This window comes from Erpetoichthys calabaricus, chromosome 6 (assembly GCF_900747795.2).
Source record: "Erpetoichthys calabaricus chromosome 6, fErpCal1.3, whole genome shotgun sequence".
In the NCBI taxonomy this organism is placed as follows: Eukaryota; Metazoa; Chordata; class Cladistia; order Polypteriformes; family Polypteridae; genus Erpetoichthys; species Erpetoichthys calabaricus.
In genome coordinates, this window is record NC_041399.2 from 84,206,308 (window position 1) to 84,225,650 (window position 19,343).

Genomic DNA, 19,343 nt, shown 5'->3' on the forward strand with positions numbered 1-19,343 from the left:
ACTTTTCTTATAAAATTTTTCTATTGCTTGAGCATGAGAGGGTAGAATGGCAGTGCATGAACCACACAATCAACACACGACGTGTTATTATAGGCTACCTCAGCACAAGGCTTAACGACTTCCACATATCCCATAACACGAAGGACAGTTGCTGCAAAGTCAACAGTGCTTATTGAGCTAATGTCTTTGTTGTCTTTCTGCTTTATTGTAGTCATTTTACCTTTTTGCCTTGCACCTACTGGCACCATGGTGAACCTTCAGGCGACTGACCAGGCATATCACAGTGGTTCGGTGGTACAGTGCCATATGCGTCAGTTTCACTATCTGTGTCAACGTCAGATAACCAATTCACATTGTCATCACTATCACTTCATTCAACTAATGGAAGGGGTGCCAGCTCATCGCCACTGCTGTGCCACCGTGCCACCAACATGTTTAATTATTAACAGTATACATTATTTAAATTAAGTTAACAATTTATCTGTAAAATGCAATATACATACAGTGCATCCAGAAAGTATTCACAGCGCATCACTTTTTTCACATTTTGTTATGTTACAGCCTTATTCCAAAATGGATTAAATTCATTTTTTTCCTCATAAGTCTACACACAACACCCCATAATGACAACATGAAAAAAGTTTACTTGAGATTTTTGCAAATTTATTAAAAATAAAAAAATGGAGAAATCACATGTACATAAGTATTCACAGCCTTTGCTCAATACTTTGTCGATGCACCTTTGGCAGCAATTACAGCCTCAAGTCTTTTTGAATATGATGCCGCAAGCTTGGCACACCTATCCTTGGCCAGTTTCGCCCATTCCTCTATGCAGCACTTCTCAGGCTCCATTAGGTTGGATGGGAAGCGTCAGTGCACAGCCATTTTAAGATCTCTCCAGAGATGTTCAATCGGATTCAAGTCTGGGCTCTGACTGGGCCACTCAAGGACATTCACAGAGTTGTCCTGAAGCCACTCCTTTGATATCTTGGCTGTGTGCTTAGGGTCGTTGTCCTGCTGAAAGATGAACCGTCGCCCCAGTCTGAGGCCAAGAGCGCTCTGGAGCAGGTTTTCATCCAAGATGTCTCTGTACATTGCTGCAGTCATCTTTCCCTTTATCCTGACTAATCTCCCAGTCCCTGCCGCTGAAAAACATCCCCACAGCATGATGCTGCCACCACCATACTTCACTGTAGGGATGGTATTGGCCTGGTGATGAGCGGTGCCTGGTTTCCTCCAAACGTGACGCCTGGCATTCACACCAAAGAGTTCAATCTTTGTCTCATCAGACCAGAGAATTTTCTTTCTCATGGTCTGAGAGTCCTTCAGGTGCCTTTTGGCAAACTCCGGGCGGGCTGCCATGTGCCTTTTACTACGGAGCCTTTTACTTCCGTCTGGCCACTCTACCATACAGGCCTGATTGGTGGATTGCTGCAGAGATGGTTGTCCTTCTGGAAGGTTCTCCTCTCTCCACAGAGGACCTCTGGAGCTCTGACAGAGTGACCATCGGGTTCTTGGTCACCTCCCTGACTAAGGCCCTTCCTCCCCTGATCACTCAGTTTAGATGGCTGGCCAGCTCTAGGAAGAATCCTGGTGGTTTCGAACTTCTTCTACTTACGGATGATGGAGGCCACTGTGCACATTGGGACCTTCAAAGCAGCAGAAAGTTTTCTGTTACCTTCCCCAGATTTGTGCCTCGAGACAATCCTGTCTCGGAGGTCTACAGATAGTTCCTTTGACTTCATGCTTGGTTTGTGCTCTGACATGAACTGTCAACTGTGGGACCTTATACAGACAGGTGTGTGCCTTTCCAAATCATGTCCAATCAGCTGAATTTACCACAGGTGGACTCCAATTAAGCTGCAGAAACATCTCAAGGATGATCAGGGGAAACAGGATGCACCTGAGCTCAATTTTGAGCTTCATGGCAAAGGCTGTGAATACTTATGTACATGTGCTTTCGCAATTTTTTTATTTTTAATAAATTTGCAAAAATCTCAAGTAAACATTTTTCACGTTGTCATTATGGGGTGTTGTGTGTAGAATTCTGAGGAAAAAAATGAATTTAATCCATTTTGGAATAAGGCTGTAACATAACAAAATGTGGAAAAAGTGATGCGCTGTGAATATTTTCCGGATGCACAGTACTTTAATGCATTTCATCATAATAATGATATCAAGTATATATCCTAGTATTCTAACAGCACACAGCTCCAAGATAGCTCTTAGAAATCTAAATCGAGAAGCCAGTCATAATCATCTGTAAATACACACTCTCTTCTGTTGAATTGAATTGAATTCCTTTATTGTTGTTGTATGGTAGAATGAGATTCAATATACAACTCCTTCATAAGCTAATTTTATTATAAAAAGATAAAAAATAAGAATAGTAATATAATAAAACAGTTAAAATATACAATATGAAAGCATAAGTGCAATATACAAATAGTGCAGATAGGGCAAATGTTTCATAAAGTGGTTGTTCAGTATTACAGTTTTACATGCAGTCATGATGTTTTGACAGGACATTCATGCTCAAATCAAATGATTTCATAGCATGCTGACAGTTGCGCTGCTTTATCAGACACATGGCACACTGTTGTGCATTGCATCGTTTGTTACCTGCCATGGCAGAACATGACCGTTGATGAAACAGAACTGGAAAGATAAAGGAAGAAAAATACGCAGCCTTAAGCTATAGCAAGACATATGACAACTTCCAGTTGGTGGTCTGCCTGTGGATAATGTCAAAGCTCCAACCATGACGGCTTCTGTGAGCAGAAAAGTAAACATGACACATATATTTACTTCATGAATAAATATAGTACCAAGAATCTGTGATAAAATGTATTACGTTCAGTTTATTGTTGTTGTCACAAACATGCCTCAGACATTTGTAAGGCATAATTTCTTAAATTGAAATATCTGCCACTTTAAAGTGGGCATATTCCGCAAGTTTTCAGACTTTTGTTTTCATGTTTGGACTGGTCCCCTTTGAGCTCCATTTTAAAACACAAGAACAAGCATGGCATTTTTTTTTATTTACAAAAATGCTTCACTTTAGAGCACAATTTCATGTGGCAAATTAATATGCACCATAATTGTAATAAAATAACTTTCACTTGAAATATATCAAACTTATCTGTTAAGATTAAAATGCTTTATATGCAAGATTATTTCATAGGCTGCACTAAAATGGGTATAAAATACAGTATTGATCTGTTTTGTCTAATTTATTTTGTCTTCATCAATACTATAAATCATATGTTTCATGACTCTGTGCACAGTAAAAACATAGCCAACCATTATGCCAAGCAGAGCAGGATGGCTATTTACCTGGATAAATGTGGTGTATTTTAAGTTTACACAGATTAGTAGCATTAAAATAAATGTTAGAAATATCCTGGCTTTTCATGACTTTATCCTGTCACCCATTTTAGTGTTGTCTAACTTCCAGATGTGCTTTTATTGTGTATGTATTGAATTCACAATTAAAAGGTAACATATGAATAATTATGTATGTCACATTTCTTTCTGATACCAGAAAATATTTGTCATCCACCACTGGAGACATTATGTAGGTAATTTAGTATTTTTACAAACCTGATGACCTGACTTTAATATCTATAAATTGCCTTTCATTTTCAAAATATTTTTTAATGTTTAAATTTCCATCTGTGCTTGTCTTGTAGCATTGCCATACATACTTGTGAGAAACACACTTTTTTGCAATTTTAAATTTTGGTTAATTTTTGCATATTTGGAAACTCAGAAAGTTCTCACTGAGATTGAACTTTTTATGAATCCTGTTTCAGTTTCCACAAGCTACATCAGCCTGCATAAAGGTGGAAACCTCCTGGAGGGAGTGATTGAGCTTGAATACAATGGCCAGCGTGGTGGAATCTGCTCAAAAGGATGGGATGACAAGGCTGCAACAGTAGCATGTCACCAGCTGGGATTCACTGGACCGGCTTTGGCTACCAGGTTTCAGAAGCAGACAAGCTCCATATTAATATGGGGAGCTATCTGACACAGGCAATTCTGTAACTTATCCAGAAATGTTATCACTAATTTGTTTATCTTAACTCTGAAGTTGAACTAATGATAAAATAGTGTGAAGGATCTTTATGTTAGGTTTTAGATATAGCATGTATAATAAGCGTGTGGGTTCACCTTAGAAGAATACCTTAGCACTATGTTTGTGGAAGGTAGAATGTATTTTTGGTACCTAGCAATACTACATTTTTTATATAGCTCCTTTCAAATTTTTATTTGCCTCAGAGTACCAAACTCTAGTACTGGTTGCTAAAAAGTGAAACATTTACTAAATTAGCCAAACAAAAAATATAAATTGAATACCAAAAAATGGATGCTAGTAGATAAATGGAAAACTAAAACTTGTTTGGTGTGAAACATGGAAACCTGGTGGGAAACCACCGTGTTTTACAGTTCTTTTGGAGAACTTACATTACAAATAAAGGCAAAAAGGAAGGTGGCCCGGAGATTCATTTGGGTCTCCATTTATTGCAGAGGTATTCCGAATAAAATTAACTCTTTAGAGCAGGGGTAGGCAATGTCGGTCCTGGAGTGCCACAGTATGTGCAGGTTTTTGTTCCAACCCAGTTCCTTAACGAGAAGTCAATTATTGCTGATGAAGCACATATTGCTTAAGTGACATTTTAATGCTTCATTTTAGTGGTCTCGCTTGTTAAGGTTCTCCAACCTTAATTGCTTATTTCAATCTTAAACTGCTGCATTCAGTGTTTTAATTGCTCCTTATTAGCAATAAGATGTAAAAGACAAAGCAGCCAGCAGCTCTCCAGCTAGCTTTTTTCCAATTACATCTGTGTGTGTTCATCATGCACGGTTTGATTTAATAAAACACTTAATAGAAAAATGTGACAGACTGAAAATGATCTGTTTTAGGCTTCAAATCATTTGGATGATATCCTTGGAAAGGAAAAAAATCTATGATATAAAAGCCTTACATTGCACAGACTAACAAGCCATAAAATTAAATAAGGTCTGAGATTGGCAATGATTGGTTTCTAATTAAGCAATTGGGTTGAATGAAAACCTGTAGCCACTGCGGCTCACCAGGACCGACATTGCCTACCCCTGTTTTACATCTTATTGCTAATAAGGAGCAATTAAAACACTGAATGCAGCAGTTTAAGATTGAAATAAGCAATTAAGGTTGGAGAACCTTAACAAGCGAGACCACTAAAATGAAGCATTAAAATGTCACTTAAGCAATATGTGCTTCATCAGCAATAATTGAGTTCTCATTAAGGAACTGGGTTGGAACAAAAACCTGCACATACTGTGGCACTCCAGGACCGACGTTGCCTACCCCTGCTTTAGAGCATCAGGATTTCTGTCCTTGATGTTGTTAGTTGTGTCTCCCAGGTAATCAGAAAGGTGATGTGAGGATCAGGAAGCAGTTTTATATGTATAATTACAGATCTTATTGATCTTGGTCATGTTTTTTTTTTATTTTGGTTTCCTTATTTCTAATAGATTTTCATTAGAGGTTGATCTCCCTACCAGAAAGCAGCCATTAAATTTTAACAAACCCATAGCTATGCAAAATTATGTACTGTTTGTATCCTGTGCATCACAACTGTTTGGTGGAGGAAAAAAATATTGGTTTGGAAAACAAGAAATATAATCTTGCAATAAAGCAGGGAGTCCTGCTTCATACTACATTGTTACTAGAATGAAGAGGGTCAAGATGAGAAAGACTTCAGTACAGGGAAAGGCAAAACATCTTTAGATGGCTTGGTCAACTGAGGCCTACTTACCACCAAAATTCAAAATATCAGTTGTTAGAAAAAATTATTTACTCAGAATTATTCAAAAATTGGGTCTGTTTATATTGTATGTAGATGCCAAGCGTTGCTCTTACAGGAATTGTAGAATCCCTTTTAAAGATAGATGTTCCATTTCAGGACCAGCTGTTTTCCATGTTTCAAATACTATTGGTAACCTTGACAATGATCAGCAGTTTGGATAGGTTCTATATACAGATAGATGCAATGGTATGATAGACTGGTTAAAAATAATTTGGAATGTAATCTTCAGTAAAAATACTGTAATCATTCAGTATTTGGGTAAAGGCAAAATTATATTCTAAGCCAAATGCCAATCTATGTTGAGTTATATCTATTCAAGTTAGAAATTCCCATAGAAATTATTAAAATAAAAAACTGGGGATTTTATAACATACGTCTGGTTTACCAGCTACTTTGGTTCATCCAATACTTGGCATCAAACTTTGGACTTTTGCTCAAAGCTCAGCTGCAGAACAGACAAACATGTTATGTTACCTTGTATAGCTCTAGCAAATTGACTATAGGTTATCTGCTGAAGCAGTGTTGACCCCATTGACCCATAAGAGTTGTACACTTGAAGTGATAGAATATGCAGAATTAATATCCATAAATTCTTTTTCTGAGTCCTTGTAATTAATTAAAGGTTTGTGGGAAGCCTGTTCCAGCCTCCCTGGAACAATAAACACAACTCCAACCCTAGATAGGATGCCATTTCATTGCAGGGCATTCTCAAACACATACCCATATTGGCTCATATAGGGTGTACCAGATCTAATTATGCAATTTTCATTACGCTATAACTTATTAAGTTTATTACATAGAGAATTCACAGCACCTGCCCTGCACATAGAGATTTCACTTAAAATTCTTTTTGTTGACGATAGATGGCAGAACCTGCCCTGCATTCCAAAATGGCGGGGAAACAGTTGTCAGTCGAACAGTTGCATAATTAGATCTGGACCAACCTGTACTGAAGAAGTTTAGATACTTTGAGATTTGAGAGCAACCTAGAGTATCCAGGGGCAAATCCATACTTGGGGAGAACATGCAGACAGTGAGTGACAAGGCCAGGGGAATGATTCACAGCTGCTAGCACCAAGCTAATCCCGTTGAATTTAAATAAAGCAGACACTTTAGGAGGATTTCATTACTCAGTATTATTTAATTTCAAATAAGACAACCAATGACAGGTATTTAAAATTAAACCTGCTGTTTTGCAGAATCAAAACGAATAATGAGTCACCTGTGATTATTTCATACATGAAGTGTAAAGGACATGAAAAATCACTGGATGATTGTGAGAATAGAAGAGGATCCAAATGTAGCACAAAGGAGAGAGCAGCTGTCCATTGCCAAGGTATGTAGCTAAAACTATTAATATATTTTAGGCTAAGAAAAATTGAATTTGCACATTCTTCAAACATAGCAGTCTAAATGCAACTGTGGCTTTTTTGTGGTTCTAGAGAAAACTAACAAATGAACACTGTCTATTCTTGCTATTTTGTCTTCTTGTATTGTCTAATATGGGGAGCCAAACCATATTCTGGCACTACTAGATGCCTGGGTAGGGTACCAGCCCATTGCAGCTCATATTCAGTCAAATATTAACAGTTTACTCTTATAGGGTCAAGTTAGAGTCTCCTATTAAACTGGCATACTTGCTTTTGGAATGTGAGGAGAAAAGTGGAATACTCAAAAGCAAATTCAGAGAGAATGTGTAAATTGTGTTCAAGGACTTCACTGGGAGTGAATTCAGACCAAATCTCCTATCCTGTGTAGAAGCAGTACTAACTACTACATCTCCCAACAAACATACTGAGTTTTAAAATTAAAACTACATAAGAAATATTTTCATAATAATGATGTTACTGCTTTAAAAATACACACACACACATTTAGCTAATGTATAACCTGCTGTAGACAATCACAAAAGAGAGTTCTGGGTGTTTGTGAAGGGTAATGCTCAGAACAATTACAGCAATGGGATCATTTGTGAAAGGGAGTGAAAATGGTAACTGGGCAGCTATACCTTGAGTTATTAAAGATCATGCATTCAAAAAGAGTTACCGTTTGCCAACCTGAAAGTAGATTTGTGAAGGAATCAGTTTGGTTATTCTCTATTTAGGATTGCATGGGCTCTGCTGGTCATTAAGGTGAACAGGTAGCCTTGTTAACTGGTTGCCACAGACCTCCTAATTGCTGAAGTGACTGCTCTTTAATAAAATGGGACAACAGCTGTCTGGGCCCAGGGGAATAATAGCCAGCATTGTAAAGAAGAAGCAGAACACAAGAAATTTTTTGATGAGTTTACAGGTGAGAACAAGTATAAGCAATGCTTTCATGTAGCTGGAGTGTGGGGGTAGTCTTTATAGAGAAGCAAATTCTTTTTGTTTCGTCTATTGGCACGAATTTTTGCCTATGCCTATGAAGCCCTGATTTTTATGTATTTTGTTGCTTGGCTGTAGTTTTTCCAAGGTACTTTTGTAATAGAGTTTTGAGTTTTGAAAACTCTTAATTAATCTGATAATGTACTTTTTCGACAATATTAACTTTAAAGTCAGTAATCAAAGGTGACAGTGGTCTTCATCTTCATTTTATCTTTCCAATTAATATATGGAATTGTAAGAGAGAGTAGTAGATTTATTAACTTTTATGTTTGCATATAAAAGTGGTATATAACCAGCTTTTGTTTTTCCTCTTGTGCATCGGGCAGAAGGTTTCTATAGCAATAGGAGGACCCCAAGGGAGGCATCGATGAGGCTTGCTACTGTTTGGATATTATTCATGTAGTGCTAGTTTCCCCCAAAAGCCTCTGTGTTCACTTGACTACTCTTCCTCCAGATACTTTTTAATCCACTTGATTATGACTTTGGTGGTGACCCTATAGATAACCTGGAGGAGACAGATCAGACAGTAGTTCCAGAGTTTGTTTTTCTCACCCTTATTATGGATGAAGATCGTGGTCAAAATTCCTTATTGCTCCGGTATCTCTACTATGTTGATACAACTTGTAAAGAGACAGGTCAACAAGGAGTGAATGATGGTGTTACCATCCTTCAGGATATCAGTGATATCCTATCTGGTTGTGATGCTATAACGGTCTTCTTTAGAGGTGCAGTGGAGTGCCTGACATCTGACTGCAGTACTGGAGGGATTTCTTCGAGGTTGTTCATCCACTAAATCAAGATAGGGTTGGTGCTAGCAAACATAGGGGTGAAAAAGTCTGTACCATCCTCTTAATGGTTGGTCTTAAATCAATGTTATAGATACCCCAACTATGATTTGCCCTTCAAGGAAAAAGAAAGCAATGTCAATATTGTTCTTAAATTCTATTGTATTATCCTTCATTTTTTAACCATGTTTTTTAATTATGTGGATACAAAGAGGCAAACGTATTGGTTTCAAGTCAGGAACTGTCATTCTGCAGGGTGGCAGACACTTACAGACATCTACATTTAATCCATGCTAAACTAGTGTAGCATCAACACTCAGCCTGATTTATGTGTCTGTAGGAAACTGAAATACCAGGAGAAAACTCACATGCATTGATTCCCTTGATGTTTGAGACAAGAACACTGATCACTTTGACAACATACATTTTAGATAATGTAGCCGAACATGTGTCTATGGCTGTGTAAGTTAATGTGCTATTTGCGGGCCTAACAACCTTACCATGATTGGCGTCTGCTATGGTCAGATGCTGCCAGCGTGGGCTTTGATTTTCCTATTATCTTTAAGGAAGATAATGAGTTAAAAAAATGGATACGTTAAAAAAACACAGATCTTCAAGACTAGAATTCAACATCCATGTCTGGCTCATGTAAATATATTGTTTATGAAATTTTATTCCTTGACAAACAATATATAGATAAGTATTATTGTAGTAAATAGTTGTATTTGTATTTTCCCATATAGTGTCATAAGTTATTATCCATCCATCCATTATCCAACCCGCTATATCCTAACTACAGGGTCACAGGGAGCCAATCCCAGCCAACACAGGGTGCAAGGCAGGAAACAAAACCCGGGCAGGGCGCCGGCCCACCGCAGGGCGTGCACACACACCCCCACAAATCAAGCACACACTAGGGACAATTTAGAATCGCCAATGCACCTAAACTGCATGTCTTTGGACTGTGGGAGGAAACCGGAGTACCCGGAGGAAACCCACACAGACACGCGGAGAACATGCAGACTCCACACAGGCAGGACCCGGGAAGCGAACCCAGGTCTCCTAACTGTGAGGCAGCAGCGCTATCACTGCATCACCATACCACCCATAAGTTATTATTCATTTCATAACTTCAAGTAAGTAACAAATTTCTTTCTTGATATTTCTTTTTTATTTGTCATGTAATAATTTATTGCCAGCTTTAAATTTTCACATTTTTCTTTCATTTTCATTTTAGTACTTAAATCCTGCTCTTCCCTTAAAAATGCTGGAGTACTTGAGCCTGGAGTATACCTTATTGATCCAGATGGTGAAGAGTTTGGAGTGGACCCATTCCCTGTTCATTGTGACATGGATTCTTATCCTGAAGTAGGTCAGTTAACATTGTAAAAACAGCTGTTGATTCCCACAACACAAAGTTAGAGAAAAGACCCTCTCAGAACAAGCGTACACAAACAGTAAACAGAATTAAACTTAAAAGGTGCCTGCAATGAAACATACTGTTTGCAGAATTAAAATAATTAGTAAGTCTTTCATTTATCTTGAGGCAAAAAAATGTCAGGAAGTACATGTGATTTCATTGCTTCACTGTCCTAGTGTTTTCAATTCTAACAGATGTAATTTTTTTCCCAAATAAGAAAGATTTTCTTAAATTTTAGGTTAACGTGTTGTACCCTGTTATACATGTTTAGTGTTTTTGTTAGATTTCTTTTATCCTTGTTATTATAATAATAATAATAATAAGTAACAGGAAGCCAAAGTCTGTAACAGTAGTATGAGTTACAAGGTAGGAGCTAAGTCTGCTTAGTACTCAATGAAGGATACACTGATGCACACACTGTTATCAGGTCAATTTAGAAAACCAGTTTACCTGACATACATTATGGTTGTTGAGATGTGGTGGGAAACTGGAGAATTTAAAAACAATACACCCAGAATGGGAGAGATTTGTAAAATAAACAAAATTGAATTGAACCTATTTGTTGTAACTATGTAACAGTACCATTAACTACTGCACTACTGTGCCGACTTCTTCTTTTTCATTGTTTAAGTTAAAATCATTCTCTCTTACACTTTCTGTTTTTAAAGTTACAATATTGTAGACATGTATAAAGATTCATTTATTTATTCATTTTCAAAAACTGCTAGTTTAAATACAAGATTATGGAACATTGACAAGTATTCAAAAAGAAAATGTAAAATAATGTTCAATAAAAACACAAAAAACAAATGCGTATGTATATCCACACGTTTTCCTTCAAATTTGGTTTTTAAAGTTCATAATAGTAAAATTGTAATGTTATAATTATTTTTTTACTATTAAGTAACAGTATGAAACTATGTAAGTAAATTTTTTTTTTTACTTATCTAGTTCTTTTATACTTCCACTAATTTTTTAGATACAAACTTTTTATATCCATTTTCTGATCCAGCTTATTCAAATACAGGGTCTTAGGTAGCTGGAGGCCATGCCTGCGATATTGTGCACAAAGTAGATACAAACTCTTGATGGGACTCAATTCAAACTTAGGGCACACTCTAATATGCCCTCACTCATACAAGATGAGTTTGTAGACTCTAGTCAACTTAAATTGCATGGCCTTGGGATGAAGATAGAAAATGGAGTACCTAAAAAGACCCTCATGAATGTAGAGGAACGTGTAAACTCCACAGACCCAGGAACATGTTGGCAATCAAACCAAGGTCTTTGGAACAGTGAAGGAGCAATGCTGCCCACCATGCCACTTTGTTGCCTGATGACAGTTTGTTATTGATTTTAGTTTAATCCGTCAATTACTTTGTTAGTAATTATTTCTTATTAGAAGCAATGGAACAAGACCATCCAGTGCTGCACTAATGATATACTCATTGAACTCTGTTAACTTTTTTTATGACAAGTCACAGTTATAATTGTATAATCAATTCAGATTTTTGTTTTTTATTGTGTACCGTAAGTGAAGTTGGGCATTCAGCAGTGAATAAGCTTGCCCTCTTGTTAAGGGCACCTTCAAGTGCTTTTACAGCACAGTATAAATGTAAGCTTTATACTATTCAGTCTAACATATTTCATGGTTTGGCATTTTGTAGAATTTCAACTATCTCAGGAAGCTCACACATCTGCCATTACTGCCCTATTTGACTTATATAGTCTTACTTCACTGGTGTGAGTCCAGTTAGTCCTAAAAGAACTAAGCTGAAACATGAAAAGAGCGAGTCAGTTTTTTAGTAAGAAACCACCAATATCTGGGTGCCTCAGGACCAGCAGCCAAGAATAGGAAAGCCATTTGGATTAACTAACATACAGGAGAGTGAAACAGAGCAGGAGAGCAATGAGCTGCAAAGTGCCCTTCTCCCTGTTTACGTACTTGGGATGGGCATTGTGAGTAATTTTATATTTTGAAAAGTCTAATGTTGTGTTTGATTATACAAATTTTTAAATTTATAGTATGATGTTGTTACAAACTTCTGTTCAATGTCCAAGAGCTAGCCCATCTCTCTAAAAAAAAGCTCTCCTGTTCACACATGCCAACATTTCTCCGAGTTGGCCCAAGCACACACCTTATCACTTACCTTTTCTAATGCAGATGAACGTATTTGTAATAGAATTAACTTCATAGCTGGTAATGCTGTTAATTATTGTTCTCATTTGCAATCATACCATTTTTAACCTTGCCTTTTACTAAAGGTATAACTGTAGTTGGGCACAATTCAGAAGATCGACTACGCATTTCTCCATGTGAAGATGCAGGCTGCTACTCAAGACAGATTGTGTACAAGCAAGCATCGCTACACCAGCTTCGGGTTTTGACAGAAATCTCTGAGACTTGTGAGCAATTTGTTAAAGTGAGTAAAAATACCATAAGAAATAATTATTAATTTGTATAGTGTACCTATTGCATGGCTCAGAATACTCGGCAGACAACTGAAAGTAAAATTATCTGTCTTTGTAAACGGTTAAACACCATGAAAATGCAATTATATATCCATACTTCATTCACCCTGTTTACTCCAATTCAGGGTCATGGGTGCCAGACCCTATCCTGGCAGCACTGGGCACAAGGCAGGAAACAACTTTACATGGGGTGCCAGTGCATGCACACAAATGCACAGTTGAATGTGAATCCTAGATAAAAACTAAACTCTGTGATTGTGACATGTGAAATGATGCTGCAGGTTGTAATCTAGATTTAACCTTTTTAATCGGTCTGTAGCCTTATTTTAACTGCTGAGAATGATGGGACATCTCACACAAGTATTAGTGCAATACATTGTTGCTACATTTTACTCTCTTCTGTAGTTTATGTTTGTATACAACATAATTGAACATCATTTTCCTTTTCCACAGCATTAAGTGAATTGAGTGCTTTAAATAAAATGTTCTTTTATGTATCCATTCTTCTATCACTCCAGCTAGATTACTGAAATCCAGGACTGAAGGTATACAGAGCTCAAAGCTATCCTAGCAGCAGTATGTGCAAGCAGGAATCAATTCTGAAAATGTTCCCAGTTCATTATAGAGCACATACACCCACAATGCCATTTTATACTATCAGTCAACCTAATACAACCTTCTCTGGGATGCATTAAGAAAGGATTTTAGGGAACCTAAAAGGCAGTTAGAAAGGAGTACTGCAGATTAGGTGAAAGATGATCCGAAGAGGTTCTTTTAGTATTTTAGTAATAAATAACAGTTAAGGAGGAGGTGAAGTGTATCAGGAACAGTAAAGTTGAATTATAATATATAGAGAGTGAAGCAGCAAATACACGAAACTTGCATTTTTCTGAAGGTTTCAAATGCGAGGAAGTGGATAACCTCCCAGCAGTAGCAGGGACTACCAAGGATGTACTGTGTGATTTGGAACTTGTGGATGGAGAAGTACTGCTTAGATTAAATAGGATGAAGTCAAACAAATTGCCAGGACTAGATAATATTTATCCTTGGGTGCTTAAGGAGATGAGTGAGTACATACAGTACCTACAGTATATAAACCATTGACACATATTTTTAGAAATTCACTGCTTACTGGGGAAATTCCTAGGGACTGGGAAATTACAAGTATTATTCCTTTATATAAAAAGGTTGAGCAGACAGGTCCAAGTAACTATAGTCCAGTAAGCTTAACGTGCATTACAGGTAAATTAATGAAAGGAAGTATTAAGGATAAGATTGAACAACACTTGACAAGCGCAGACATTTTATTGAACAGTCAGTATGGGCTCAGATGAGGGTGGTTGTGTTTTACTAACATGTTGGAATTCTATGACGAAGCAACAAAAGAATATGATCAGAGAGATACATATGATATTATTTACCTTGGGTTTCAGATAGCATTTAATAAAATCCCACATGAGAGGTCGGGCAACAACAACAGGCAAAAACACTGGAAGTTCAGAGTATTGTATGTAGATGGGTAAAGGTTATGTGCAAGGAACCTTATCAGAATTATCAGAGTGTTGTCCCTCATGGTTAGTGCTGGGGCCACTGCTATTTTTAATATATATAAATGATCTGGATAGGAATGTACTGTAAACAGCAAGCTGGTTAAGTTTGCAGATGATACAAATCTAGGTGGATTGTCAGATAATCTAGAATCTATTGAATTATTATAGATGGACTTAGATAGCATACAGGCTTGGGCAGATTTGTGGTTGATGAAATTTAATATAAGTAAATGTAAAATAGTACATGTGGGAAGTAAAAATCTTCGATTTGAATACACAATGGGATGTCAGATAGCTGAACGTATACCTTGTGAGAAGGACTTAGGAGTTGTAGTAGACTCAACACTATCAGCTGCCAGACAGTGTTCAGAAGCCATTAGGAAGGCTAACATAATGTTAGGTTATATAGCATGATGTGTAGAGCACAACTCCAAAGAGGTTATGCTCAAGCTTTATAATTCACTGGTGAGGCCTCATCTGGAGTACTATGTGCATTTTTGATCTCCAGGATACAAAAAGGACATAGCAGCACTGGAAAAAGTCCAGAAGTAGGGCTGTGGAGTCAGTAGATAAATTCTTCAACTCCGACTCCCCGACTCCGACTTCTCTGTATTTAATTTGCTAATTAAATAAAAATGTTTTATTAACTGAAAGCCAGTGGGCACAAGTAAATTAATTGTATTTTCCATGTCGATTGAAGGAAGGCAACATACACGTCATTTAACCACAGAACTACTGGCTATGAAGCTGACTCTCTACCGTATTGGCCAGTTAAACAAAAGACAAAAAAACGAAAACAATAAGGTTTTATTTATTGTTTTTATCAAGTGGCTATAAAGTAGCAGCATGCATAAAAATCAGGAACAGGAGCTTTACCAGTTCAAAAAATATAAACCACATTCTTTGGTAGTTTTAAAACAAAAACAAAGCTTAACTACATGAACAAAAAACAAAAACAAAAGCTGGAAAACCTAAAACAGTTTATATATGAAACAGTTGTAGAGTAGAATAGCTGTTAAATGCAATCCAAAATTAACTCAATGCAGTGTTCTAAGAAACAGAATTACTTCTGTCAGATGACTCGGGCTCCGCCGCAAGTGGCAGCCTTTACAGCAGCTCCGTGTATGACTTTATCTTCTAACCTTTTTCTCTATTTTTCTCTATTTCACTGATCATTCCTACTACAGTACTTTCTTTTATGTGGACTCGTTCCCTGGACACTTTTTACTACTTGGACATGGATTTTTACACGCCGAGACTCATGTATTCAGGTAGTCAACTTCAAGCGCTGAGAACAAAGGCCTGTGCCGGTGTGGTCCCTATTTATCTGACGAGGTAAGAAGGCCATATCATGGCAGCAGAGCCGGCGCTAAGCTAAAAACCAAGCGGCTAGCGGGAAAGTGGCGATACAAGCCTTCGGTGCCTTCTGTGATCCTGGGAAATGTGAACTCACTGCCAAATAAGGTCGACGCACTGGCTGCGCTGGTGAAAAATGTCAGGACCTACAGAGAATGTATTTTTTTGTGTTTTTGTGAATCGTGGCTAACAACTAACATCCCAGATGCTAACATGGAGCTACCCGGGTTTAGCACAGTTAGAGCCAGACAGAGACGCAAATACGTGCCTGAAGCGGAAAGGAGGAGGACTCGCTCTCTATGTGAACACAAGGTGGTCCAACTCTGGACATGTAAACGTCAAAATCTCCACTTGCTGCAGGGACATCGAACTGTTGGTCGTAAGTCTGCGTCCCTATTACTTGCCCAGAGAGTTTGGACACGTCATTGTTGTTATTGTTTACATCCCTCCTCAGGTGGACATGGAGATAGAGGGTGACATCATCCATTCCGCTGTTGCTAAACTACAAATGCAGCACCCTGAGGCGCTTGTGCTAATCGCTGGAGACTTTAACCATGTGACGCTGGACAAAATATCACCTGCCTTCTCCCAGTATGTGGATTGTAACACCCGGGGAAATAGGACTATTGAAGGCTTTTAAAGGCGGTGGTCAGCATGAGCTCAAGCACGTGCATAAGGAACTCCGAGTCCAGCTCAGGGCGGCGAAGGAGCAGTACAGGAGAAAGCTGGAGCAGATGTTGCAGAATAACAGCATGAAGGAAGTGTGTGATGGGATGAAGATCATCACTGGCTGCTGTTGGAAGTGGGGTGTCACAATCGAGAGAGATGTGGAGAGAGCAAACCAGATGAACAACTGCTTTAACAGGTTTGACCACCCTAACCTACTCTCACCTTGGAGTACTGCACCCTCCACCCAACCTTCTGCTGATACCAGCATAGGAGAGAGTTTAACCCTACCCACAATTACAGCAGCCCAGGTAAGCAGAGAGCTGAGGAGACTTCGTGCCAGCAAAACAGTGGGTCCAGATGGAGTATCGCCACGACTGCTGAAAGCCTGTGCGTTGGAGCTGGGGAGTCCTCTACAGCACATCTTCAACCTGAGCCTGGAACAGGGGAGAGTCCCAAGACTTTGGAAAAAATTTTGCATCACCCCAGTCTCAAAGGTATCACGTCCTAGTGAGCTGAATGACTTCCGGCCTGCCACTCTGACGTCACATGTGATGAAGACCATGGAGCGGCTGCTGCTTCACCACCTGAGGCCACACGTCCACCACGCCCTCAACCCTCTGCAGTTTGCATACCAGGGGAAGGTGGGAGCGGAGGATGCCATCATCTATATGCAACACCGATCCCTCTCCCACTTGGACAGAGGCAGTGGTGCAGTAAGAATTATGTTTCTGGACTTCACTAGCACCTTCAACACCATTCAACCTCTGCTCCTTAGGGGCAAGCTGACAGAGATGGGAGTAGATTCATACCTGGTGGCATGGATCGTGGACTATCTTACAGTCAGACTTCAGTATGTGCGTCTCGGGAACTGCAGGTCTGACATTGTGGTCAGCAACACAGGAGCGGCGCATGGGAATGTACTTTCTCTGATCGTGTTCAGCCTATATACATCGGACTTCCAATACAACTCGGAGTCCTGCCACGTGCAAAAGTTCGCTGATGACACTGCTATTGTGGGCTGCATCAGTAGTGGGCAGGAGGAGGAGTATAGGGACCTAATCAAGGACTTTGTTAAATGGTGCGACTCAAACCACCTACAACTGAACAGCAGCAAAACCAAGGAGCTGGTGGTGGATTTTAGGAGGACCAGGCCCCTCATGGACCCCGTGATCATCAGAGGTGACTGTGTGCAGAGGGTGCAGACCTATAAATACCTGGGAGTGCAGCTGGATGATAAAATTGGACTGGACTCCCAATATTGATGCTCTGTGCAAGAGAGGACAGCCGACTACACTTCCTTATAAGGCTGGCGTCTTTCAACATCTGCAATAAGATGCTGCAGATGTTCTATCAGACGGTTGTGGCGAGTGCACTCTTCTACGCGGTGGTGTGCTGGGGAGGCAGCATAAAGAAGAGGGACACCTCACGCCTGGACAAACTGGTGAGGAAGGCAGGCTCTATTGTAGGCATGGAGCTGAACAGTTTGACATCCGTGGCAGAGCAACGGGCGCTCAGCAGGCTCCTATCAATCATGGAGAATCCACTGCATCCACTAAACAGTATCATCTCCAGACAGAGGAGATCGCTCCTCCCCCACACTATGCGACTCTTCAATACCACTCGGGGGGGGGGGGGGGGGGGCGGGGGGGGGGTTTATTGCCTGTTATACCCGCATTTTTATCAGTCTTTAATTTAATATTGTTTTTTATCAATATGCTGCTGCTGGAGTATGTGAATTTCCCCTTTGGATTAATAAAGTATCTATCTATCTATCTATCTATCTATCTATCTATCTATCTATCTATCTATCTATCTATCTATCTATCTATCTATCTATCTATCTATCTATCTATCTATCATAGAAGCTCTTAAATCTGACTTGATTATTTTTAGGGCTGAAAATAGTCTTTCAACATTGACTTGGGTGGGTGGCATTGCTGTTACAGTTCTAGCCACATCACTAATAATGTCTGGATCAACAAGAATTCCAAGAAAAATTTACCGGGTGTTAAATCTTCATATTGCAACCTCTTGGTGACAGTAAAGGTGTAAGAAAGTAGACTTTCCAGTTCTTTTACTTGTGCCCACTGGCTTTCAGTTAATAAAACATTTTCATTGTCCAGTTCTTCAAGAAAGTCTTTTAGTTCAAGCAAACGCTTTACCATCAAATAAGTGCTTCCCCAGCGTGTTGTTTGATCCAAAATGGTTCCTTTTCCTGCACGTCTTTTCAAAATGGCATCTGTTTTAGAGGCCCTGGCTGCAACAGTTACCTGCCTCAATTTGCCAATTAGAGTAGCTGCATGGCAATCATTCAATCCATCTCTTATTGCAAGTTGCAGAGTATGAGCAGCACAATGCAAATGTTGAATAGTAGTAAGCTTAAAATGCTTCTTCAGCAATGTTATCCAAAATGTCACTATTCCCTTCGGTTTCACATTCTCCAATACTTGCAGAACTGTCTTTCTCTAATATCTGTTTGTCACTTTCTTCATCTACTTTTTTCATTTTCTCAATTGTGCTTAACATATTAGAAGCATTATCTGTCACAATATACAGAATCTATTCCTTTTTAATTTCAAAATCTTCTAGAACAGGTGGTGTGCAAAATTATGCTAAAGTTCAGCCCTGGGTGGGAGCATATGTGGAGAGTGCAGACAGAACCCCTGAATACACATCAGGCCATAGCACACATCTACACCTACATCATTACACTTGTTCACACTCAAATGAACTTGTTAAACACATTCTATCTGAAATAAAATGAAAAACACTTTTTGTAATGTATCATAATCCAGATTACAATACGTGAATGTCAGGTTGTATAATAGCTCAGCTGAACTTCACACTAGTAGTAACACAACTATGCACTG

General features: G+C 38.8%; 1 protein-coding gene across 1 annotated transcript in view; it reads left to right on the forward strand.

Moving 5' to 3' along the window:
- The window catches only part of LOC114653453 (uncharacterized), a 61,654-nt gene that overhangs the window by 16,834 nt on the left and 25,477 nt on the right, over positions 1-19,343 (forward strand). Inside the window, exons 5-8 of the mRNA XM_028803791.2 lie at positions 3,816-3,984; positions 7,055-7,191; positions 10,244-10,378; positions 12,692-12,849. Of these exons, the coding sequence (XP_028659624.2) occupies positions 3,816-3,984; positions 7,055-7,191; positions 10,244-10,378; positions 12,692-12,849 (599 nt within the window). The remainder of the gene's footprint in view (positions 1-3,815; positions 3,985-7,054; positions 7,192-10,243; positions 10,379-12,691; positions 12,850-19,343) is intronic.